This window comes from Schistocerca cancellata, chromosome 8 (genome assembly GCF_023864275.1).
Source record: "Schistocerca cancellata isolate TAMUIC-IGC-003103 chromosome 8, iqSchCanc2.1, whole genome shotgun sequence".
NCBI lineage: Eukaryota > Metazoa > Arthropoda > Insecta > Orthoptera > Acrididae > Schistocerca > Schistocerca cancellata.
In genome coordinates, this window is record NC_064633.1 from 300,076,551 (window position 1) to 300,103,699 (window position 27,149).

Here is a 27,149-nt window from a genome sequence, read left to right on the forward strand (position 1 = left end):
TTTATCGGACAAATCACACTATGTTTCGAATAACAGTGTGTTTAGTATATAATCCAGAAAAATCCCATCTCTACAACTCACCTGAAACAATTATGTTATCACATTAATCTCTAGAACACCAGTTTGTAAGAAGCTAGATTTATTTTTAAATTTCAGAGTTTGCAGTGAGAATTCGTCTCCAACCTAGCACCTTCGTGTGGACCGCATAACGTTGGACGCCGTACAGCCTACCGCGATAGTCAACTTCTGGAAGAAGGTAGCTTTCACGCGAGGCGGTAGTTATATTTTTCTGGTGGCAGTCATTATTTTCGTCGCATGTCTGTTTCCACTATTTCAAGGAAACGTATGGTAATGAAAAATAGCTGACAGACATAATTTCCTACACTGCGATCATAACGTTACGACCAACCCTTTATGCTACCATTTTCATCTAATCTCCACTTTTACATAAAAACTCTAGCTGAAAAAATAATGTACGACCATCCCGTGTACCTTATCTATGTAAATAGATATATGAAAAGTATTGTGAAATTATATTTGTAGCTGTTTCATGTAAGTATGGAAGTGCGTATGTTTGTGGAAATAAACTAATTGTCATAGGCAATAATAAATGTAAGACTTGCCACACACAGATTTGGCGAAAGCATTTGTTAACACCGAATTATTTTGGCGAAGCCGTGGCGGGCTGGAGGTTGCATTCCGCGTGATGTTATTGACAACGACATTCAAGCATTATTCAGTCGTGTTTAAACGTAGTAAAGAGATATTCTGCAGTTGTTGTGGCAGTCAGTCGACAAATCAATCTGAATGTTAAAAGGGACGTTTTATTGTTACTACCGGCGTCATCGAGCAAAGGCCATTTTTCCCAATACACTAGGTACAAAATGATTCGCAAAGTGCACCCATGAATTACAGTAGGTCCTTACTAATCTTGCTAAAATGTTATTTCCCGGCATTCGGATGTTATACTACTGAAAGAACTTAAAGAAATTTTCCACCAAAGCCATCAGGATTTAAAGTCGATCCCTCAGATTCTACACTCCTGGAAATGGAAAAAAGAACACATTGACACCGGTGTGTCAGACCCACCATACTTGCTCCGGACACTGCGAGAGGGCTGTACAAGCAATGATCACACGCACGGCACAGCGGACACACCAGGAACCGCGGTGTTGGCCGTCGAATGGCGCTAGCTGCGCAGCATTTGTGCACCGCCACCGTCAGTGTCAGTCAGTTTGCCGTGGCATACGGAGCTCCATCGCAGTCTTTAACACTGGTACCATGCCGCGACAGCGTGGACGTGAACCGTATGTGCAGTTGACGGACTTTGAGCGAGGGCGTATAGTGGGCATGCGGGAGGCCGGGTGGACGTACCGCCGAATTGCTCAACACGTGGGGCGTGAGGTCACCACAGTACATCGATGTTGTCGCCAGTGGTCGGCGGAAGGAGCACGTGCCCGTCGACCTGGGACCGGACAACAGCGACGCACGGATGCACGCCAAGACCGTAGGATCCTACGCAGTGCCGTAGGGGACCGCACCGCCACTTCCCAGCAAATTAGGGACACTGTTGCTCCTGGGGTATCGGCGAGGACCATTCGCAACCGTCTCCATGAAGCTGGGCTACGGTCCCGCACACCGTTAGGCCGTCTTCCGCTCACGCCCCAACATCGTGCAGCCCGCCTCCAGTGGTGTCGCGACAGGCGTGAATGGAGGGACGAATGGAGACGTGTCGTCTTCAGCGATGAGAGTCGCTTCTGCCTTGGTGCCAATGATGGTCGTATGCGTGATTGGCGCCGTGCAGGTGAGCGCCACAATCAGGACTGCATACGACCGAGGCACACAGGACCAACACCCGGCATCATGGTGTGGGGAGCGATCTCCTACACTGGCCGTACACCACTGGTGATCGTCGTGGGGACACTGAATAGTGCACGGTACATCCAAACCGTCATCGAACCCATCGTTCTGCCATTCCTAGACCGGCAAGGGAACTTGCTGTTCCAACAGGACAATGCACGTCCGCATGTATCCCGTGCCACCCAACGTGCTCTAGAAGGTGTAAGTCAATAACCCTGGCCAGCAAGATCTCCGGATCTGTCCCCCATTGAGCATGTTTGGGACTGGATGAAGCGTCGTCTCACGCGGTCTGCACGTCCAGCACGAACGCTGGTCCAACTGAGGCGCCAGGTGGAAATGGCATGGCAAGCCGTTTCACAGGACTACATCCAGCATCTCTACGATCGTCTCCATGGGAGAATAGCAGCCTGCGTTGCTGCGAAAGGTGGATATACACTGTACTAGTGCCGACATTGTGCATGCTCTGTTGCCTGTGTTTATGTGCCTGTGGTTCTGTCAGTGTGATCATGTGATGTATCTGACCCCAGGAATGTGTCAATAAAGTTTCCCCTTCCTGGGACAATGAATTCACGGTGTTCTTATTTCAATTTCCAGGAGTGTATTTGTACATACGAACAGTAGGCTATAGAAAGTTATCACGAAGAAATTTTAAATAGACAGTCATGTTGATGGAACAGTGTGCCCTTTTTGATATTTCTCATAGGTTTATTCCTAATGACCAATGCATGAAGAATAAAAACCGGAAAAGCCGGCCGTTGTGGCCGAGCGGTTCTAGGCGCTTCAGTCTGGAACCGCGTGACCGCTACGGTCGCAGGTTCGAATCCTGCCTCGGGCATGGAAGTGTGTGATGTCCTTAGGTTAGTTAGGTTTAAGTAGTTCTGAGTTCTAGGGGACTGATGACCACAGATGTTAAGTCCCATAGTGCTCAGAGCCAAAAACCAGCAAATTTGACAGTACTATAATGCAATCTACACTATTTTTATGTTAATAAATTTGTAAAATCATCTTTGTACGACGAGCATTCAATAAGAATTGCAGTACTTTTTTCTCGGCCGATTCCGGTTGAAAAAATGGAGAATTTGTTGTAGTAAATCGCGGAATATTTCCGCTTTAGCTTCAGTAGTTTCACGAAGTTCCGACACGCGTCGGCACTACGCACAACCTTCAAAACGGCATCTGTAACGGAACTGCGATTCATGGGAACAGCTCTCATTGACTTTCCTTTGGTGGAAAACAAGAGCATCCCAGAAATTCGCAGGCGTATTAAGAATGTCTACCGGTGGCAAGGACAAAAAGCACTATAAGTCTTTGGGCGAGGCGTCTGTCGTTGTAACATGGTCGCACATACCTGTCCGCTCTCATTGGAGATGATCGACGGATGCAAATGGAGTTCTCCATCTCCACAACAAGGCAAGGCCCACACAAGTTTGCACTTGAGTGAATTTGTTTTTGTATGTCCATGCTTCTGACAGAAGCTTTGAGGGACTTCGGCGGTTCACTTACGTAATAAAATGGAACAGATGCAGCCGTCCTTTCGATGTTATTTATTTTATAGCTATTAGTTTTGGTGATTCAATACACCATCTCAGGTCTCAGGCTGATGGGGTGAAGTCCAGTCGTATTCATGATCCTGTCAGTTCAAAAAAATGGCTCTGAGCACTATGGGACTTAACTGCTGTGGTCATCAGTCCCCTAGAACTTAGAACTACGTAAACCTAACTAACCTAAGGATATCACACACATCCATGCCCGAGGCAGGATTCGAACCTGCGACCGTAGCGGTCGCGTGGTTCTAGAGTGTAGCGTCTAGAACCGCTCGGCCATTCCGGCCGGCGATCCTGTCAGTGACCAACTTCTAAGAACAAGCTTCAGTAGACAACTGCAACAGCGATACTGTGTCTACAACAATCAACTACCATTATACGATTAGAGTTCATCCCCTCAGCGACGGTTAAGGCCTGAAAATAGTGTACTGAATCACCGAAAGTAATAGCTAAGTAATAAATATTATTGAAGCGACGGTTGCAGGTGTCAAATTTCATTATATTCATTGGAGTGTTCTTCCTCACGCACCCTACAGCCCGGAGATTCCATCTGTTCAGCCCAAATAAGTATTTACTCTGCGGGAAGCAGTACGTGGTTGATGAGGTGGTTATATATGCAGCAAGACTTTGGTTCCGATGGCGATCAGTAGAACAGTACCCTGTGGACATACGGGCCCTTCCTGTAAGATGGCGTAAGGTCATTGCATGAACGGAGATTGTGTTGGAAAATAGGGTTTTGGAACCACCAGTCTGGAGAATAAAATGGTGTACTGTAATGCCGAATAAATAAAAGTTGCTTTCAGGAAAAAAAAAACCATTGTATGACTTACTTAACGCCCTTCGTACCTTGTTCAGGGTACCTTGTTAGATAAATGGCACTTCATGTTCTTCCAGTAATCTGTTATGTACTAGTCTAGTCTACACCTATATCTAGTCGATTCTACGGAGCTGTGCCATCACAAGACGTCACTCAGTCGTGGCAGTTTGGAAATTCACACTAACAGATTTGCGGATGAGGCAGCACAGCTCCATGAGCGCTATTACCGAGAGCATCATGACACCAGCGCAGGTGCGAAGCAGCTTGCGAGATCACATGGACACATAGGGCAGAACTCGGAGTACACCGTACATGGGGAATCACGAAGTACCACCGAGCAGCCGAATGGGACAGATTTGAGTGGACGCCGTGATAGCTGGGGTCTAGTCGGCGGCCCATACCCGGCTGATCCCGGCGGAGGTTCGAGTCCTCCCTCGGGCATGGGTGTGTGTGTTTGTCCTTAGGATACTTCAGGTTAAGTAGTGTGTAAGCTTAGGAACTCATGACCTTAGCAGTTAAGTCCCATAAGATTTCACACACACATTTGAACATTTTCGGCGGCTCGTACGAAGAGCGTGCTGTTTGGATGCCCAGTGCTGTTTGCTACAAAAGAGTCTGTTCCTGGCGGTTCCTGGAAATCCGTAATTGCGGGAGAGTCTCCCGCTGTGTTGGTGTGTTGTAGTACAGTGCTTCCCTCAATTCTGCAGCAAGCTGTTCAGTATCTCCTTCTGCGACCAGTATCGTACTTATAGGAAGGAGCAAATAGTGTTATTGGTGTGTACATAGGCTCAACCATTTTCTGAAGATGCTCAACACAGAAGCACATGAAAACACAACTAGGTTAATCGAATCCGAGTTGTTCATTCCCAAGTGCTGGATCGTAACAATCTTCCATTATGTCCGCATGTTTCCCCTTCTGCTGCCCGTAACGTCGCTACTGTAATGCCATCGGCAATGCTGTCATTACTATTAGCGAGGACATTGCATCTGCTCAGAGTGGCGTCTGTGGCAACTGCGGGTTATGCTCTACCAGTTCCGCTGTTAGTGCAGAGTCAGGTAAGCTCATTCAGTATATACGTTCTTCATTCAGCGCATCTTCCATAGAACAGGCTTTCGGCGTTCCAGCAGTGTGTGTGACCATCCAAACAGCGGAGTGCTACTTTGGCGTAACTCCGCAAAACGTGCTTGACCCAACCGCATTGGGTGTGGACATCAGGCAGTGGGTTGTCACCTCAGAAAAAGATGAGCGGCCGGCGAGGTGCTGAATCAAGGAAGACGCCACCCAGCAGTTAGTAAGCTTACGCTGAAGGCTGTTTTCAACAGCGCGTAAGGCGTGCAGATGCCCTTCGCCGAAGCGAGGATTCTTGGAAGTACTCGAAATGCTATACAAAGACACCCGAAACCTGGCATTCACTTGGTTGCACTGGCTCGAGACTCAGAACAATCAGTCTGGCGGCAGGTCGTTGGTCAGCAGGTAAGTGATGACGTTGCTTGGTGAGGCTGAAGCTGGTCGGCGCTACAAAGAATCGACCGCTGGTGTGGCGAGTGTCATGATATCGGCTGTAGTTCGAGAAGCACGCCAAAGTGCTAGTGCTGTCAATGGCTGAGCGGCGTGTATTTACAATCGCTCTGACCAGCTATTCTGTAACAGTTGGCCGCCTCTTGTCACGTAGGTAGTTCACGTCGGTGGCTACGGAAGAGTAGCGTTGTGCAAAGTCTGGTCTGCAGTTGTTGCCGAAACAGTAGATGTTACCCTCTTCGTCTCTGCCCCATCTACATTCTTTCCTTATCGCCTCACAAGTCTGGCTCAAATGGCTCTAAGCACTATGGGACTTAACATTTGAGGTCTTCAGTCCCCTAGACTTAGAACTACTTAAACCCAATTAACCTAAGGACATCACACACAGCCATGCCCGAGGCAGGATTCGAACCTGCGACCGTAACAGCAGCGCGGTTCCGCACTGAAGCGCCTAGAACCGCTCGGCCACAGCGGTGAACGGTAATCAGAATGTTTTGGCCAATCGGCGTATATCTGTTTCCCCATTTCACAATTAATTTTCGGAGAATAATATAACATGATAACTGAGTCTCTAGATTGTCAAGGGACTCTTTAAACCACCATCTACGTTTAGGGCAAGATACCTTTCGATAGTGCTCGTTAAGATCCTTCCCATGTGGGCTCACAACCTGATTGGTAACATTCCAATCAGGTGTAGGCACACATTTCTTGTCTGACCATACCTGTTATCGACAGCAATGTCGACACCGTTCGTATGTCTACAGGCAAAACCGACAACTACGGGAAATAAGGGAAGGCAGAAAGGAACGACGTTCCAATTAAAAATAAAAAAAGGAATGATTGACTTCTCGAACGTAGGTGGAAACAACTAAAAAACAAATGCATTTCTTTATTTTACACGCTCACATATCCATATCTTTTGATCTGTAGTGCCAAGTGAAATGCTGATACGGTTTTTGTATTATGTCACTTATAACGATCTCAAAGTTGCCTGACTTTCTTAACTTTCACTATTATAATTTGTAAATTAATCCCATGGCACATGTGGTTCCCTTGGATGTTATGATAGAGCGCTGTATGAGGCAATAATATAGACTAATTGTTTTTATCAATGTGTTAAAACAAAATTTTAAACGAAGGGAAACCACAGTTAAAATACTCACACATGGTTTACAGAACTTTCAAGCAGTATTATAATTTCCATTGGATGGCTTCTACAATAACACTCATGTTCATTATAAAAACAAATGACAGTTCTAATTTCAATGTAAAAATCATATTAATAGTTCACAGCATAAGTTACATTCAGCCAATTTGGTTATCAGCTACAGCGCATGTTTAGTTACTCGAATTACACTGTATTTAGTTTTCTCAGTAAATGTAATCGATCGTGTAATACTGTAATCTAGGTTTAATACTTCGCGGTTTCATCGCATCCACTCAGCACGTCGCGCCAAGCGCTCTTCCAAACCGCTGGTAAGTTTGCTCAACTCAAAATGGCTCCAAGCACTATGGGACTTAACATCTGAAGTCATCAGTCCCCTAGAACTTAGAATTACTTAAACCTAACTAACCTAAGTACAGCACATACGTCCATGACCGAGGCAGGATTCGAACCTGCGACCGTAGCAGCAGCGCGGTTCCGGACTGAAGCGCCTAGAACCGCTCGGCTACAGAGGCTGGCTTTGCTCAACTATTGCGGGAGGTACACGATTATGCGCCCTCATGACAGATCACCAGTTTGATATGGGCTGAATGTTAATATTCTGGGACAGCATCGGAAATCAGTAACTTCATTTCTGCATGTATTCGCTAGTTCAGAGATTAATCCTGCTCCACCTTTCTAATAGAACATTATCCGTTAGAGTTGCCATTTTACAATAAAACTTTTATTATAGGGTCATTAACGTGAACACGACGAAACATTTACTAGCAGTGTTGTTCTATTCGTAAACGACATCGGCACGTTAGATATTCAGCAGCTGGTTTTAAAGTTAGTTTAACTAATTTTCGGGTGAATAAGCCGTAGGTACTTACCTCAAAGCTTGCCATTTCTATCGCTTTGTAGGATCTCCTGTCAGTACGACACATACAAAAAGGTGGTCACCCATGTTTTAATATTTATAATGCTGAGGATATAGCGAGTCGGCGTCGACCATTACACACTGCCAATAGTAAACTGCAATGATTACATGTAATTGCAATGTAAGTCCGCAACGCACCAGTACATTTTCATACCAATGATAGAGGCTCATAATGCAACCCCTTTATTCAATATTAAGTAGATTCGTACTCTGTTTAATCCATGTCCAGCTTTCTAAATCAGACAGTCCATAACTATTTTATTCCGACTATGTGCTTATTTACTCGCCGTTATAATAGTAATGATGATTTCTATACAGAGATGCACCAGAAGATGGAACTAAAAAATTTGCGAAACCGGTGCAAGGACTTCAATAAATACAGTTTTAGTGGGTTAACTGGTTAACGAGCTTGCATTCACCTATCTGTTCATCAGTTTCACTCGTTTTACCATCTGTATTTTACTGCGTGAAACTTCTGTATTTTCTTATCCTGGTCATCTTTCTTCTGACTGGTCTGATCCGGCCCGCCACGAATTCCTCTCCTGTGCCAACCTCTTCAACTCAGAGTAGCACTTGCAGCCTACGTCTTCAATTATTTGCTAGATATATTCCATTCTCTGTCTTCCTCTACAGTTTTTGCCCTCTTCAGCTCCCTCTAGTACCATGGAAGACATTTCTCCCTGTCTTAACAGATGTCCTACCATCCTGTCCCTTCTCCTTATCAGGGTTTTCCACATATTCCTCTCCTCTCCGATTCTGCGAAGATCCTCCTCATTCCTTACCTTTTCAGTTCATCTGATTTTCAACGGTTGTCTGTAGTACCACATCTCAAATGCTTCGATTCTCTTCTGTTCCGGTTTACCCACAGTCCATGCTTCACTATCATAAAATGCTGTACTCCAGACGTACATCCTCACAAATTTTTCCTCAAATTAGGGCCTATGTTTGACAATAGTACACTTCACTTGGCCTGGAATGCCCTTTTCGCCATTGCTAATCTGTTTTTTATTTCCTCCTTATTCCGTCCGCCATTGGTTATTTTAATGCCTAGATAGCAGAATTACTTATCTTCATCTAATGCGTGACCAGCAATCTTGATGTTACGTTTCTCGCTGTTCTCATTTCTGTTACTTCTCATTATTTTCATCTATCTTCGATTTACTCTCAATCCATATTCTGTACTCATTACACTGCTCATTCCACTCATCAGATCATGTAATTATTCTTCACTTTCACTAGTGATAACAGCGTCATCTTATCATTGATGTTTGTTCATTTTGTATTCTAATTTCATTGTTGAAACTTTCTTTTATTTCCATCATTGCTTCATCTATGTATACATTGAACAGTAGAGCCGAAAGACTACATCTCTGTCTTACACCCTGTTTAATCCGTTCGTTCTTGGTGGTCCACTCTTATTATTCCGTTCAAAAAATTGTTCAAATGGCTCTGAGCACTATGGGACTCAACTGCTGAGGTCATTAGGCCCCTAGAACTTAGAACTAGTTAAACCTAACTAACCTAAGGACATCACAAACATCCATGCCTGCGGCAGGATTCGAACCTGCGACCGTAGCGGTCTCGCGGTTCCAGACTGCAGCGCCTTTAACCGCACGGCCACTTCGGCCGGCTATACTTCCGTCTTGGCTCTTGTAGATATTGTATTTTATCTATCTTTCCCTACAGCTTACCCCTGTTTTTCTCAGAATTTCGAAAATCTTACACCATTTTACATTGACGAACGCATTTCCAGGTCGACAAAACAAATGAACGCGTCTTGATTTTTCTTTAGTCTTTCTTGCATTATCAACCGCAAAGTCAGAATTGCCTCTCTCGTGCCTTTACCTTTTCTAAAGCGAAACTGTTCGTCATCTAACACATCCAGAATTTTCTTTTCCATTTTTTTGTCTATTATTCTTGTCAGCAACTTGGATGCATGAGCTGTTAAGCTGATTGTCCCATTATTCTCGCACTTGTCACCTCTCGCAGTCATCGGAATTGTGTGGATGATATTTTTCCGAAAGTCAGATGGTATGTCGCCTCACTCATACATTGTACACGCCAACGTGAATAGCCGTTTTCTTGCCACTTCCACCAACGATTTTAGAAATTCTGATACAGTGTTACCTAACCCTTCGGCCTTTTTTGATCTTAAGTCCAACAAAGTTCTTTTAAATTATGATTCTAATACTGGATCTCCTATCTCTTCTAAATCGACTCCTCCTTCTTCTACCACATTAGATAAATCTTCCCCCCCCATCCCCCCCAATCTCCCCCCCCCCCCCCCCCATAGAGGCTTTCAATGTATTCTTTCCACCTATCCACTCTCTCCTCGGCATTTAACAGTGGAATTCCGGTTGTTCTCTTAAAGTTACCACCCTTGCTTTTAATGTCACCGAAGATTGTTTTCACTTCCCTGTATGTCGAGTCTGTCCTTCTGAAAAGCTTTTCTTTTTCGATTTCTTCACATTTTACTTGCAGCCATTTAGTCTTAGCTTCCCTGCACTTCCTATTTATTTCATTCCTCAGCTTCTCGTATTTCTGTGGTCCTGAGTTTCACGGAACATTTTTGTATTTCCTCTTTTCATCTATCAACTGAAGTATTTCTTCTGTCAACCATGGTTTTCTTTCCAACTGCTGTCATGGTCCTTTAGAAATGTCCATTCCTCTTTAACTGAGCTTTTCCTTATTGCCGTATCCCTAGCCTTAGAGAACTTCAAGTATATCTCGTCATTCCTTAGTACTTCCGTATCCCACTTCTTTGCGTATTGATTCTTTCTGACTAATGTGTTAAACTTCAGCCTACTTTTCATCACTACTGTATTGTATTCTGAATCTATATCTCCTCCTGGGCACGCCTTACGATCCGTAATCTCATTTCGGGATCTCTGTCTGACCATGATGTAATCTAACCGAAATCTTCCCGTATCACCCTGCCTTTTATAAGTATACCTCCTTCCCTTATGATCCTTGAACGGAGTATTCGCTATTGCTAGCTAAAATTTTTTAGATAACTCAATTCATCATTCTTCTCTCTCATTCCTTGTTCCAAGCCCATATTCTCCTGTAATCGTTTCTTCTACTCCTTCCCCTACAACTGCATTCCACTCTCCATGACTATTAGATTTTTTCTCATCGTGTGACACTTCCAATATCCTCATATACTTTCTCTGTCTCTTCAACTTCAGCTTGCGACGTCGGCATGTATACCTGAACTACCGTTGACGGTGTTGATTTGCTGTCGATTCTGATAAGAGCAACCCTATCACTGAAATGTTCACAGTAACACACTCTCTTCCCTACTTTCTTGTTCATAACGAATCCTACTCCAGTTATACCATTTTCTGCTGCTGTTGATATTACGCTATACTCATATGACCACGAATCCTTGTGTCCTTTCCATTTGACTACCCTGACCGTACTATATTTAGATTGAGCCTTTGCATTCCCCTTTCCAGATTTTCTAGTTTCCGTAGTATTTTCACGCTTCTGACACTCCACGCCCCGACTCGTAGAACGTTATCCTTTCGTTGAATATTCAGTCTTTTTCTGATGGTCACCTCCCCCTTGGCAGTCCCCTCCCGGAGATCCGAATTGGGGGCTTTTCCGGAATCTTTAGCCAACGGCGAGATCATCATGACACTTTTTTTTTAATTACAGGCCACATGTCCTGTGGATACATGTAAAATACGTATATAAAAAATTTACATATTTTATTAGTAATATTAAAATCGTAGGCAAATATGGTCCGCCGAACTGTGACAGACGTAAGAAAAATTGCGCGTTGAGTGGGGGGTGGGGTTGGGAGGTGGATCTGCGTCTCAATGAGGCAACTGTAAACTGCTCCAATCGAGGGCAAATTACGTTTCCGTATAATTCTTCCAATTACGTCTGGCCAATATACCAATATGCTAGTCTTCCATTTCGCGTGCTATAGCACTGCATATAAAGCAATTTGGCGATAACGTATTACCGTAAACAAACTCAGTAACTTTGTACGGAGTTCCGATTTCGTCGCTAGTCCCGAACCATGACAAGTCGATGTATGTACACTCCTGGAAATTGAAATAAGAACACCGTGAATTCATTGTCCCAGGAAGGGGAAACTTTATTGACACATTCCTGGGGTCAGATACATCACATGATCACACTGACAGAACCACAGGCACATAGACACAGGCAACAGAGCATGCACAATGTCGGCACTAGTACAGTGTATATCCACCTTTCGCAGCAATGCAGGCTGCTATTCTCCCATGGAGACGATCGTAGAGATGCTGGATGTAGTCCTGTGGAACGGCTTGCCATGTCATTTCCACCTGGCGCCTCAGTTGGACCAGCGTTCGTGCTGGACGTGCAGACCGCGTGAGACGACGCTTCATCCAGTCCCAAACATGCTCAATGGGGGACAGATCCGGAGATCTTGCTGGCCAGGGTAGTTGACTTACACCTTCTAGCGCACGTTGGGTGGCACGGGATACATGCGGACGTGCATTGTCCTGTTGGAACAGCAAGTTCCCTTGCCGGTCTAGGAATGGTAGAACGATGGGTTCGATGACGGTTTGGATGTACCGTGCACTATTCAGTGTCCCCTCGACGATCACCAGTGGTGTACGGCCAGTGTAGGAGATCGCTCCCCACACCATGATGCCGGGTGTTGGTCCTGTGTGCCTCGGTCGTATGCAGTCCCGATTGTGGCGCTCACCTGCACGGCGCCAAACACGCATACGACCATCATTGGCACCAAGGCAGAAGCGACTCTCATCGCTGAAGACGACACGTCTCCATTCGTCCCTCCATTCACGCCTGTCGCGACACCACTGGAGGCGGGCTGCACGATGTTGGGGCGTGAGCGGAAGACGGCCTAACGGTGTGCGGGACCGTAGCCCAGCTTCATGGAGACGGTTGCGAATGGTCCTCGCCGATACCCCAGGAGCAACAGTGTCCCTAATTTTCTGGGAAGTGGCGGTGCGGTCCCCTACGGCACTGCGTAGGATCCTACGGTCTTGGCGTGCATCCGTGCGTCGCTGCGGTCCGGTCCCAGGTCGACGGGCACGTGCACCTTCCGTCGACCGCTGGCGACAACATCGATGTACTGTGGAGACCTCACGCCCCACGTGTTGAGCAATTCGGCGGTACGTCCACCCGGCCTCCCGCATGCCCACTATACGCCCTCGCTCAAAGTCCGTCAACTGCACATACGGTTCACGTCCACGCTGTCGCGGCATGCTACCAGTGTTAAAGACTGCGATGGAGCTCCGTATGCCACGGCAAACTGGCTGACACTGACGGCGGCGGTGCACAAATGCTGCGCAGCTAGCGCCATTCGACGGCCAACACCGCGGTTCCTGGTGTGTCCGCTGTGCCGTGCGTGTGATCATTGCTTGTACAGCCCTCTCGCAGTGTCCGGAGCAAGTATGGTGGGTCTGACACACCGGTGTCAATGTGTTCTTTTTTCCATTTCCAGGAGTGTATAAACAAGACTCGTTGGCGTAACGTAGATGCGAGGTGTGATTGTAGTATGGAAAACGGTGTTGAAACAACAAGTATTCATGTCATCGAGCAGGACACTCACCCTGAGGGGTCCGTATATACGAGTATATATTATTAAGTTTTATAGATAAAAAGGGAAACAAACACCGTCCGAACAGGACTTGAAGGCCAAACGATACCGAACGGCCGCCGTATCATTCTCAGCCGTTAGGCGGGTACGGAAGAGCGTACGGTCAGCACACCGCTGTGCCGGCTGGCGTCAGTTTTCGTGACCAGTGCCACTACTTGTCAATCAAGTATCTCCTCAATTGGCGCCGCAAGAGCTGAGTGCATCCTGCTTGGCAACAGCAGCCGGCAGACTCGGACGGTGACCCATCCAAATCCTAGCCAAGGCCGGCAGCGTTACCATCGGTGATGTGCTGTGGACTATTGTTAGCACTTTGGTGAGGCTGTTATCTATGTACATAGATAGGTGATCCATAAGTTTTAAAGAGTGAGTTGGCGAGGATCAGAATATGTGTGACTGCGTTGATTTTGATGAGTAAGTTTTTTACATTCGCTAAAAAACTGTACACTTTAGTATCTGACATAAATTTCAACTTGGTACGTCTACCTATTCCTCAGAAAAGTGGACCTTAGCAGGTGGGCAGAGAGCTGGACGATAAAATGATGCCATAAGGTTTCCGTTTTAGCCGATTGAAGTACGGAAACCTAAAGCAAATACAGCAGGCTACAATGTAAGAACCGCCATATTTGTAGGAGAACACAGTCATAAGGTAAATCTTCGACGTGTTTAGTTACTGTACGACTTTCAAAAAGGAAATTCAAATGTGCCTGCGGTGCTTTATATTCAAATGTTATGTTGCGTGATGCGATCATGTACAATGTGTCTGATGTCAAACTCAGAGAACAGATTTTGAAACAGTCCAATCCATCATTTCAGCCGGTACTGCACGTACTATATCAGCCTTGTCGGCTCATACATTTAAGCAGCCAGTTATTTGTCGGGGTGCTTCCGATCACCCCATTCCGCACCGACGGCTCGCGCTAGCCACACCGAGTAAACAACCTTCCACGCCACGTACACAGTTCGCTAAACAGGCAGTTACACAGGCGCGGCCGGTCACAGTGGCCGTGCGGTTCTGGGCGCTACAGTCCGGAACCGCTTGACTGCTACGGTCGCAGGTTCGAATCCTGCCTCGGGCATGGATGTGTGTGATGTCCTTAGGTTAGTTAGATTTAAGTAGTTCTAGGGGACTGATGACCTAAGATGTTAAGTCCCATAGTGCTCAGAGCCATTTGAACCATTTTTTTGAACACAGGCGCGCAGAATTAAGACTTGCCGTATGTGTTATTCACGGCACAAAAAAATGGTTCAAATGGCTCTGAGCACTATGGGACTTAACATCTGTGGTCATCAGTCCCCTAGAACTTAGAACTACTTTAACCTAACTAACCTAAGGACATCACACACACCCATGCCCGAGGAAGGATTCGAACCTGCGACCGTAGCAGCCGCGCGGTTCCGGACTGAGCGCCTAGAACCGCTAGACCACCACGGCCGGCATTCACGGCACAGTCGTCAAGAGTGCCTCTCCCGACAAGCCCCCCAGTGTTACGCTTGTCTCAAGAAAGGACATGTAGAATACGTATTTTTGCAACGGAATACACATAAGAATTCGGCCCACTCACAAATATCCAGTCACAAGGCCCCTGTCATTCATGCAGTATATTCCAAGCCCGCAACAGGGAAGCGTGCAGTTTTTACAATGATACGTCAGTCAAACTAACTTTTCGTTGATTTACTTATTTGTGGGGAACGTGAGAAATTTTAGTTGGACACGGATAGGTTCAAATGGCTCTGAGCACTATGGGACTTAACTACTGTGGTCATCAGTCCCGTAGAACTTAGAACTACTTAAACCTAACTGACCTAAGGACATCACACACAACCATGCCCGAGGCAGGATTCGAACCTGCGACCGTAGGAACACGGATTCCTCTGTCACATTGCTAAGTGTTCACCCATATGAACCGTTGGGCTCCCAACGCCTGTCTAAAGCTAGCACGCAACTGACGGATTATAATGGACAAGACATTCCCGTATTTGGAACATGTGTTTTCTCTGCCTTGTATCGCTCGCATACTCGAACAGTGACTTTTACAGTGCTAAAATTACGCGAATGTGGGAACATATTCGGTCTTGATTCTTTTGAATTGTTTGGCTTTAATATTCAGGATAATGTCGTGCCAGTGTCTGCATTCAATGCAAAAGACAGTCTAGGAAGCCAGCTAAAAGAATTCCCAGAAGTCTTTCCTATAGGTTTAGGCTAGGCTAACAAATTTATTGCACATATTACGCTGAAAGGCTATGCTCAGCTGACATTTTGCGTCCGCAGCTCGTGGTCGTGCTGTAGCGTTCTCGCTTCCCACGCCCGGGTTCCCGGGTTCGATTCCCCGCGGGATCAGGGATTTTCTCTGCCTCGTGATGACTGGGTGTTGTGTGATGTCCTTAGGTTAGTTAGGTTTAAGTAGTTCTAAGTTCTAGGGGACTGATGACCATAGATGTTAAGTCCCATAGTGCTCAGAGCCATTTGAGCCATTTTTTTGACATTTTGCCGGGCCAGAACTGTTCCCATTGCTTTACTGGGACAAAGTCGCTGCTTAACTTAAAGAATTGCCAGACGGTGTAATTATTGAGCCCATATCAGCTAGCCATTGGCAAGTCCATAGGTTTTGCTCCCCAAACCTTTAGTTAGCATTCGCCTCTTTATTGGCTTTAAGTCTACAGTCAACCAACAAACTGTTGTTGATACTTATCCACTGCCACGTCCAGAGGATCTCTTGGAGAAATTAGGCGCTGGACGCTACTTTTCAAATACTGATTTGCACGGCGCGTGTCTTCAAATACCGCTCGATGAAGAATCTCAAAAATTGTGTGTAATAAATATTCATTTGTTCTTGTTTCAGTATTTGCGTTTGCCTTTTGGCAGTGCTTTCACACCCACCATTTTCCAACGGTATTTGGAAGAACTGACTGCACAAGTACCAAACTGTTCAAACTATTTGGACGATGTTGTAGTAGCAGGTCGTACACCTGAAGAACATATTGTAAATTTACGTGCTTTGTTTCGTGTGTTATCTGATACAGGACTACAGTGTAGAGAGGACAAGTGTGATTTTTTTATAGCCGTGCGTTGTAATATCTTGGTCATGTCATAAACAGTCAATGTGTAGAGCCTCTTCAGTCGCATTTGTTAGCTATACGAGATTTGCCAGTTCCTCGCAAAGTCACAGGATTGCAGTCAGTGAAAATGAACTATTATATTCGGTTCATACCGAATGCTGCACAAAACGCAGCTCCACTGCATCGCTTGCGTCACACGAATGTCCCCTTTCGTTGTACAGATGAGTGCTAAGTAGCTTTTCAAAAACTTAATGATGAATTACACAGTGATAAATGCTTAGTTCACTTTTATCAGCACAAGCCAGTTGTATTGCAAGTTGATGCTTCCTCTTACGGAATCGGTGCAGTGCATTCGCACAGAATTGGTGATAAAGAGAAGCCTACTGCTTTTGCATCAAAAGTATTGCCCAGCGCTCAGTGTAACTGTTCACAAATTGCGAAAAGGCTTTGGCTACTGTGTATGGTGTCACCAAATTTCACAACTATTTGTATGGCAGAGAATTCTACTTAGTATCGGATCACAACTCTTTTCAGTCCTTGTTTCATCAGACGAAACCAGTTCCTGTACGAACAGCCGAAAAATTACAAAGACGGATTTTATTGTTATCTCAGTACCAGTACGAGATTGTGTATCTTCCGACAGCTGAACATAGTAATGCGGACGCGCTTTCGCGTCTTCCCATTGGCCCTGATACAGACTTTGACGCTTCTGCTCCATCATGTTCTCACATCCATGCTCAGAATTCAGAATTGCTTCAGAATTTTGAACTGAAATATAAGAAAACTGCATTGGCCATGGAAGCTGATTCCGGTGTGAACATTTTGCTAACATACATTCGCACATCTTGGCCTGCTTGTCGGTATAGCCTCGCTGTACAGAAAAGTGTGATTCTTGTTCAAAATGATAGTGGACAGTCACGTGTGTTGATCCCCAAATCATTGCAAAGTGAAGAGTGGCAGTTTCTTCATCAAGGACGCTGGGAGATTGTTCGTACGAAACAGTTAGCGCGTCGACACTGTACTTGGATGGGTATGGGCGCCCAAACAGGACACATGACGTCACAGTGTCACGCATGTTTGGAAACTCAGTCTGTTCCACCACAAAAACTCTCTGCTTGGCCTATGTCGCAATCGTTATGTCAACGTCTGCACATAGACTTTCGGGGACCTTTTTTGGAACACTCTCTGGTGGATTTTGGTTGACTCGTACAGCAAGTTTCCTTTTGCTGTGCCAATGAACTCGACAACGTCACGTAGCACAATTCAGGTATTGTCATGGTCTTTTGCCACGAAGGTTTACCTGAAGTAATAGTGTCAGACAATGGACCTCAGTTCATGTCAAATGAATTCTGTGAACGCAATGGCATACAGCGTCTAACTATTGCGCTGTTCCATCCACAGTCAAACGGCGAAGCGCAACGTTTTGTCTGAATCTACAAGCAGCAGATGACCAAACTTCGCTCCGCACACACCAGGGATCAAGCACTGCAGCTGTTCCTAGCTTCATATCGTTCGCTGCCAAGAGATGGACCATCGCCGGCGGAATTGCTTCATGGCCCCCTCCATCGGACACTGTTCTACCTGCTCCACCCTCCTCAGCACCCGGCGCCGAAGGAAGGCCGCACGTATCGCTTCGCGCCGCATGGTATTGATTTTTACAGGGTTTTTTAGTTGCAGCAGACGGTCGGCGTGAGGCGAGATCGTCCGTCGACTTAGCTCTTGCATGTACCTTCTTTGATGGCTTGCAGCGCCGCCATCAAAATCAACTTCGCCTCTGTCGTGTTCGCGATGATCTTTCAGTCTCTCTCTTCCCCCAGATTCACGGATGCGGAGGACAGCGCGGCCACAGCAGCCGCCTTCTTCACGACACTGCGGGTCGACCCCATGAAGACGGAGCCTTCGCCTCCTCCGCCTCCTCTCGTACTACCGATGGTTGATGAGACCAGCAGATGGACGCGTACCCTTTTGGACGTTTTCTGGTTGACGTTTCCGCCAGAGCGCAGGCCGGGTGGTAGGGTACGGCCGGAAGCTTAACGTCCACTGCAGCCACAGCTTCCGGCCCGGCGATGCGCCCACATTCCTGCCTCTCCCGCAATGGACGCACTCCCTACACGCCGATGGACCATCGCTTTTGGGAGGAGGGGCGGGAGGGGGGGGGGAATGATCTGACGTACCCAAAAGCGCCGGAAAGAAGATGAAGAACGCAAGAGATGACAAGGCGGTGAAACGACGTAGGCCAATGGTGCAGCAACGGCCTCTACAAGAGGAGAATATAATCGCCGCGCCTGCCAGCCGCGGGCGGTCAGTATTTGCTCAGTATTCGGGCATTATACGGACAGGCCTAGCAGAGAACGCTACAATAGCAGTTATTAGTGATCCACAAACTGTGTGTCAAACTTGCATGAACATTGTATGTAGCAATGGATTCGGATTTATGTTGCATGTCCCCCATAACTTGCGACACCATTGTAAATTCCGAGTTAGGTGTTGTCAACCTTCTTAATTGAAATAAAACTGCTAATCTTATTAGCTTGAATTGTTGTATAGCATTCCGAGAACGCAGCATCCCATATCCAACCTCTACGCGACGAGTAGGCAGGACGCCACAATTATTACAATCTGTTTATTATCTAACAGTACGAGCCACTGACTACCAATCCATTCTGTGAAAAGCACTTTTCATGAGCGCAGCATTGGCGGTGCAAGTTTTAGGTGATTCACCCTGTATATTAAAAGCCAATGTACAATTGACTCCCACACACACAGCTGCATTGTACGGCCATAAACCAACATTTTTATTTTCTTGTTGTTCATTTAGATTGTTTCTCTATAAACGAATTTGTTTTATCTGCTGCAAGTATATCAGCTCAATCCAGAAAATATGATACATTTTAATGCAGCTCAGTTATACCGCTCCTTGCGTCGATCGAAGCAACTACACTCCTGGAAATTGAAATAAGATCACCGTGAATTCATTGTCCCAGGAAGGGGAAACTTTATTGACACATTCCTGGGGTCAGATACATCACATGATCACACTGACAGAACCACAGGCACATAGACACAGGCAACAGAGCATGTACAATGTCGGCACTAGTACAGTGTATATCCACCTTTCGCAGCAATGCAGGCTGCTATTCTCCCATGGAGACGATCGTAGAGATGCTGGATGTAGTCCTGTGGAACGGCTTGCCATGCCATTTCCACCTGGCGCCTCAGTTGGACCAGCGTTCGTGCTGGACGTGCAGACCGCGTGAGACGACGCTTCATCCAGTCTCAAACATGCTCAATGGGGGACAGATCCGGAGGTCTTGCTGGCCAGGATAGTTGACTTACACCTTCTAGAGCACGTTGGGTGGCACGGGATACATGCGGACGTGCATTGTCCTGTTGGAACAGCAAGTTCCCTTACCGGTCTAGGATTGGTAGAACGATGGGTTCGATGACGGTTTGGATGTACCGTGCACTATTCAGTGTCCCCTCGACGATCACCAGTGGTGTACGGCCAGTGTAGGAGATCGCTCCCCACACCATGATGCCGGGTGTTGGCCCTGTGTGCCTCGGTCGTATGCAGTCCTGATTGTGGCGCTCACCTGCACGGCGCCAAACACGCATACGACCATCATTGGCACCAAGGCAGAAGCGACTCTCATCGCTGAAGACGACACGTCTCCATTCGTCCCTCCATTCACGCCTGTCGCGACACCACTGGAGGCGGGCTGCACGATGTTGGGGCGTGAGCGGAAGACGGCCTAATGGTGTGCGGGACCGTAGCCCAGCTTCATGGAGACGGTTGCGAATGGTCCTCGCCGATACCCCAGGAGCAACAGTGTCCCTAATTTGCTGGGAAGTGGCGGTGCGGTCCCCTACGGCACTGCGTAGGATCCTACGGTCTTGGCGTGCATCCGTGCGTCGCTGCGGTCCGGTCCCAGGTCGCCGGGCACGTGCACCTTCCGCCGACCACTGGCGACAACATCGATGTACTGTGGAGACCTCACGCCCCACATGTTCAGCAATTCGGCGGTACGTCCACCCGGCCTCCCGCATGCCCACTATACGCCCTCGCTCAAAGTCCGTCAACTGCACATACGGTTCACGTCCACGCTGTCGCGGCATGCTACCAGTGTTAAAGACTGCGATGGAGCTCCGTATGCCACGGCAAACTGGCTGACACTGACGGCGACGGTGCACAAATGCTGCGCAGCTAGCGCCATTCGACGGCCAACACCGCGGTTCCTGGTGTGTCCGCTGTGCCGTGCGTGTGATCATTGCTTGTACAGCCCTCTCGCAGTGTCCGGAGCAAGTATGGTGGGTCTGACACACCGGTGTCAATGTGTTCTTATTTCCATTTCCCGGAGTGTATTAGCAGAACATGTTAAAAGTTGGCAGCAACCTCATCTAAAACAGCGATGGTAAAGTGGACAGGTTATGCAACTCAAAGAGTAATTAATGTAACATTTAAAATTTTTACCTTTGGTCAATAATTATAAGAAATACTGAGAAATCGAATGTTGTCTCTGGAAGTTGTTATCTACACAGCCACCAACGAGGATTGGTGAACAATACAGCCGCGTATGGATTCATCACATTCGGTTTGGTCATGAATTCGCCTGATGACCGGCCGCAGACGTGATTCGCGACTTCCGCTTTGGGCACCTAAGTGACGTCTGTTTGTGTACAGACACACACACTCGCTGCTGTACTGATACAAAAAAAGTGCAAGCGAGCGCTGGCCTCGCCCTACGTCATCGGGCAACGGCTACCACTGCCCCTGTGAAAGTTTCTACATCCCTTTTGCACCTCGACAGAGTGAAACCTCCAGTGCTTTGACTGTACCTAGTTTTGTTCTTTTAATTTGTGGTACGCCACATGAAGTATGTTAATCTACATTGAACAACTGTCATATCTAGTGCTTCCTGAGGACTATGAAAACGTCTTACGAAATATGTCTCTTGCTGAAGCCAGTATTAGTGCTTTTTCCTTCTTTTATTATACTGAGCTACGATCAGAACATTGCCTACGGCCGGCGGGAGTGGCCGAGAGGTTCTTGGCGCTACAGTCGGGAACCGCGAGACCGCTACGGTCGCAGGTTCGAATCCTGCCTCGGGCATGGATGTGTGTGATGTCCTTAAGTTAGTTAGGTTTAGGTAGTTCTAAGTTGTAGGGGACTGATGACCTCAAAAGTTCTACAGTGCTCCGAGCCATCTGAACCATTGTCTATGCATGTGGATGTGTGTTAAGAATGTCGACATGCATTTGTCGTTGTACATTTGTGTAAAGGAAGTCAATCTCTGTTCGCAGCAAAACGTAATATATAGAGATCAGTAAATCATTGCTGAAACAGGTAACTGTGAAGGTAAAAAACGAGTGATTGCCGTCTGGCATGTTGAAAGAAAAAACAAAATAAATAATTTTTGAATCTTGGCAACTTCGTCAAAGCAAAAAGCATCGATGGCAGCACCGGCTCTTCAGGTACGTTCACAGGGGCCTTAAGTGACGGCAATGTGTGGCCGCAATAATGTTTCCATCAACAATGAAGCAATGACGTGATACGCAGAAATTTGTGGTATAGGTGGCCTATATAGGTGGTGGAGCAGGCTTCTGCATTCAGCTGCAAGCATACTGGCGATGTCTTGCTGTTGTCCACCGAGACTGAAGAATATTTCATACGGTCGGGCCATATGTCCTTGGGTGTAAATGCTTCCTGATCTGTCTGAGCCTGCAATGCCGCAAATGCGAAATCACGTAATCTGATCGGTGAAACTTATTTCTCTTTCGTTCGAAAGTAGGAGTGCGTAGGTGGAGGCGCTCGGCTTTTGTTGTTTACAGGAACGCAGAAGTGTGTAAACGAGACAACCATCGATTCGATATAATTACGTGGTATCACATCACAACCAGAGCTCTGGAACACCGATAGCAATGTATACAAAGACTGTAATCTGGGAAAGGACATTCTCGGTTCTATCGTCGCGGTAGAAGATCTGCAATAGTGAGCCCAAATTCTATTCTACGCAGGTTCTTACGATTTCAAAACATTTCTATAATTTAGTTACCGTCTCCGCGTGCATGGGTAGCAAATTGCTAGTTCTCTCTTTTTAATTATGGTAATTGTGGACACTACTTTCACTTCCCATAACTGCGGTCATACATGTATTGTATTTGTGATAGACATAGCTTTACCACTATACTGGTGAAACATTAAACATTAAAATCTCATTGTTATTTCATAGCAGTCTAATGAATTTCTAGGATCTTTCCACTAAAGCGTCGCAAACATCCTAGTATTAAGAGGCATGTCGATGAGAAGTGCACTTGGCAGTGCTACATCAAACCTCTGTATGAATTACCAGTAGACAAAAACTGAAGCGTTATGGCCCACTAGTATACGGAGTTTCAAAACTGTGATTGGTATTATCAATGCTCGGGCAAGGTTTCAACATTTTGGAAAAAGTATGTATTCAGTATCAGCACATGTGTTAATTTCCCAGGGAGGTTTCTACTTAAAAAGAACGCATTGACAAATGTCGATGAAGCTTTTTCTTGTTACCTTTTCTTATTGTGGAATCTAAATCCAAGAGAGCCTCACTCCCTTCCAATTTCTTGCTCTCGTGGCTATAGTGTAGTCCGAGTAAAATCTTCTGACTCGGAAATTACTGCCGCAAGCTCTGTCGGGCATCAGTGGCTGGCAATTTTGCCGAGCATTTGACTACAATGGGTGTGGCAAAAATAATGCGTCATGTTTTTAGGAAAGTGCAAGTTTTATAGTCCAGGTAAACTTAGTTCAGCAACAATATGCGGCCCAGCCAACACTGATTTTCGTGCATTTAAACCAAATGATTCTGACCGCATTCACTAAATACTTTGCTGACTCTTTCATATAGACCTGACCTTACGACACCTGTTTTGCCTATAAACACATCACCTGATTACTCGCCAGTGGCTACGACCTCTACACATGTGCCGACGTTATGTAGTTGTTAAAATACACTCTTTAATCGTGACACCTCTACATTGTCATAAATGACTCATGTGTTGTTTTACGTTACAGTTAACCCTAGCAACGCCAGCGCATTTTCTGTAACATGTACAACCAGTTGAGGTGGGGGGAGAGAGGTGGACTTTGTGTTGTTGTTCTGGTCTTCAGTCCATAGATTGGTATGGTGCAGCTCTCCGTGCTACCCTATCCTGTGCAAGCCTCTTCGTCTCCGAGTACATCCTTCTGAATCTGCTTAGTCAATTCATCTCTTCGCCTCCCTCTACGATTTTTACCCTCGATGGTAATCATTTGATGCCTCATAACGAGTCCCACGAACCGATGTTTTCTACTAGTCAAGTTGTGTGGTGGACTTCATACCCACCAAAAAAATTGTTAATTGCTGTTAAGTTTTATTGACAACATACTTTACAAGTAGATACTGAAGTATAAGTATGGTCCAGAGCCTGAAAACTTTTTCATAAATCCTTAGCAATACCAACGAATTTTCCATAACGTATAACTGGCTCAGGGGAGGGGCTACGATCACCACAAAAAATATTAAAATATCAGAAATTCCGTTCGTGGACGTTGAGGTTTGTTCACAACGTGCCTCTTTAATATATATACTGATTTGAAATAATGGTGTTGAACCTGAAAATATGAATATGACCATTATTGTGAAAAGTCGATTCACCACTAATAGTTAAGTTTTTGGGTTAAGTTTTACCGAAAAATTTAAAGCAGTTGAGGAATCTGGCAGAAGCAATCCTTAAAAACAATAATTTTTTTCGTAATACTAAAATTTAAACTATCTACATGACTACATCATAATATTTCCAAAACATGGGCATGATGTACACCCTCCCACGTAAACAAAACTTAGCTTCTACAGCTACAACTGTGTATACGAGGACTTATAGCGGCTAACCCCAGTCAGCCCTCTAGTAGCAGCCTCCAGGAAATATTCATGCCCAGCATATTTTGATGCAACATTTATGGTATTACTTTTAAATTTAGTAAATTATTTTATAATTTGTTACAGTAATAGCGCCATATACGTTCTTGCATAGTACTGCTTACTTTTATAGGACAGTTCGTGAAGTCTACACAGTCGAAACCAGGGGTCAACGGAATCTACTGATACCAGAAGTCGGCTTCATCTCGAAGTGTAACGATGACGATTTATGTGACGTCTTTCTTATTTTTGTTGGGTTACTGGTAATTTTTACACAATCTAAAGCAATTGTAAAAGAAACCTAGCAGATATCGTCTTCATCTCGTACATGACGTCGAGGATTTATGTGACGTCATAAACAATAGAACGTGAACAGAAGACTGACAATATTTTTTTTTTGTCTACATTAAAAATTTAAAAGGAAGGTTGTGGTGACAGAATGAGCCATAGCGTCTCCCGAGGTCTACGTTAGTAAGAAAGCTGAAAATTTATTAGTGAGCTCAGAAGTGGCATTGAATGCTTCAGTTAATGCGAAACCAAAATAGCCAGCAGAAGGTTTCGTGAGAACTGTTGACTAAGATAAACCTTATAGCGAAAAGTAATGTGCTCACTGTTGCCCTCGGCCAGTAGCATGGTAAAAATGAACAATTTCACGAAGCACAATTAGCGTTAGCTAACGTGCCTGCCTTGTAGGACACAGCTCTACGGCGCAGTGAGGGGGCCGCTGCGGCCCGTGCCCGTCGGTGGCTCAGACTAATTGCGGAGATGCGGCGCCACTCACCTGAGAGCCTCGCGGTAGTGCTCGGCGGCCAGGTCGGCGTTGCCCGCGTCCCGCAGCACGTTGGCCAGGTTGTAGTGCATCTTGGCGTTATGGGGCAGGGCTCTCAGGCCGGCCCTGCAACCGATAGCACACACCGGCTCAGCTCCGGGCCCTCAGACACCCCAGCAGCGGCTGTTTCCTACCGTCTCACACGTGGATATATTAACAATTGCTGGGAAGTCCATTCCACCCCATAACTGCAAACTTTTTATGATTGAAAATCACTCGGATATACTCTACAGTAATTATTACTTAACTAATGAATTTTCGGCTTTATGGCTGTTATCTGGTACAAAGATAAATGTCCGTGGTTGTGGATTTCGGGACAACTATTTCAAAATGGTGCATCCAACGTGTCTCGTAACTGTCTGAAAACATGACAATTATTAACATTCGATGTAAAACTAAAGTGAGAAGAATTATTTCCATAAAAATGAGAACTGTTTAACCTAGGCAAAATTTGTGACATATCTTGTACATACAGAACTACGTGCCGTGTTAACACAAGTTCTCAGAGAGAAAAAAAAAAAAAATGTACCGTGATGCAAAAACCTTTGATGACGTTTTCCAAGGGAATGATTGAACAAAATAATGTTTGCATTAAATGTATTCGCAATTTCGATTACGAACGAGAACTAACTGTCCGAGGGAGTGGTGACAGTGAAAATTTGTTTCGGATCGAGACTCGAACCTGCATTTCCCTCTTTACACGAGCAGTCGCCTTGGTTATTCGACTCATAGCCAGACCCAAAATTACACATGCCGTCGTTCCTGCGTCTTAACCAGTTCTCTTACACACTTTATACAGGGTGGTCCATTGATCGTGACTGGGCCAAATATCTCACGAAATAAGTGTGAAACGAATAAACTATAAAGAACTCGTCTAGGGGAAAACCAGATGGCGCTATGATTTCCCCACTAGATAGCGCTGCCATAGCTAAAATAGATATCAACAGCATTAAAAAAAAATAGAAACCCCAATTTTTATGTTGTCAGGCATTGTCGGTGGATCACGATATCGAATATCCTTCAACTTTGCCCACAGTAAGAAATCCGGGAACGTCAGATCCGGTGAACGTGCGGGTCATGGTATGGTGCTTCGACGACCAAACCACCTGTCATGAAATATCCTATCCAATACCGCTTCAACCGCACGCGAGCTATGTGCCGGACATCCATCATGTTGGAAGTACATCGCCATTTATCATGCAGTGTAACATCTTGAAGTAACATCGGTAGAACATTACGTAGGAAATCAGCATACATTGCACCATTTAGATTCCCATCGATAAAATGGGGGCCAATTACCTTTCCTCCCATAATGCCGCACCATACATTAACCCGCGAAGGTCGCTGATGTTCCACATGTCGCAGCCATCGTGAATTTTCCGTTGCCCAATAATGCATATTATGCCGGTTTACGTTACCGCTGTTGGTGAATGACGTTTCGTCGCTAAATAGAACGCGTGCAAAAAATCTGTCATCGTCCCATTATTTCTCTTGTGCCCAGTGGTAGAACTGTACACGACGTTCAATGTCGTCGCCATGCAATTCCTGGTCCATAGAAATATGGTACGGGTGCAATCGATGTTGATGTGTCATTCTCAACACCGACGTTTATGAAATTCCCGATTCCCGCGCCATTTGTCTGCTGCTGATACGCGGATTAGCCGCGACAGCAGCTAAAACACCTACTAGGGCATCATCACTTGTTGCCGGTCGTGGTTGACGTTTCACATTTTCCTGAACACTTTCTGTTTCCTTAAACAACGTAACAATCCGGCCAACGGTTCCGACACTTGGGTGATGTTGTCCAGGATACCGAGCAGCATACATAGCACACGCCCGTTGGGCATTTTGATCACAATAGCAATACATCAACAAGATATCGACC

The 27,149-nt window shown here is 45.8% G+C and overlaps 1 protein-coding gene across 1 annotated transcript in view; it reads right to left on the reverse strand.

Annotated features, from left to right (window-relative positions):
- Nucleotides 1-27,149, reverse strand: part of LOC126095533 (protein O-mannosyl-transferase TMTC1-like) — a 337,583-nt gene that overhangs the window by 96,041 nt on the left and 214,393 nt on the right. Inside the window, exon 9 of the mRNA XM_049910315.1 lies at nucleotides 25,217-25,330. Within this exon, the coding sequence (XP_049766272.1) occupies nucleotides 25,217-25,330 (114 nt within the window). The remainder of the gene's footprint in view (nucleotides 1-25,216; nucleotides 25,331-27,149) is intronic.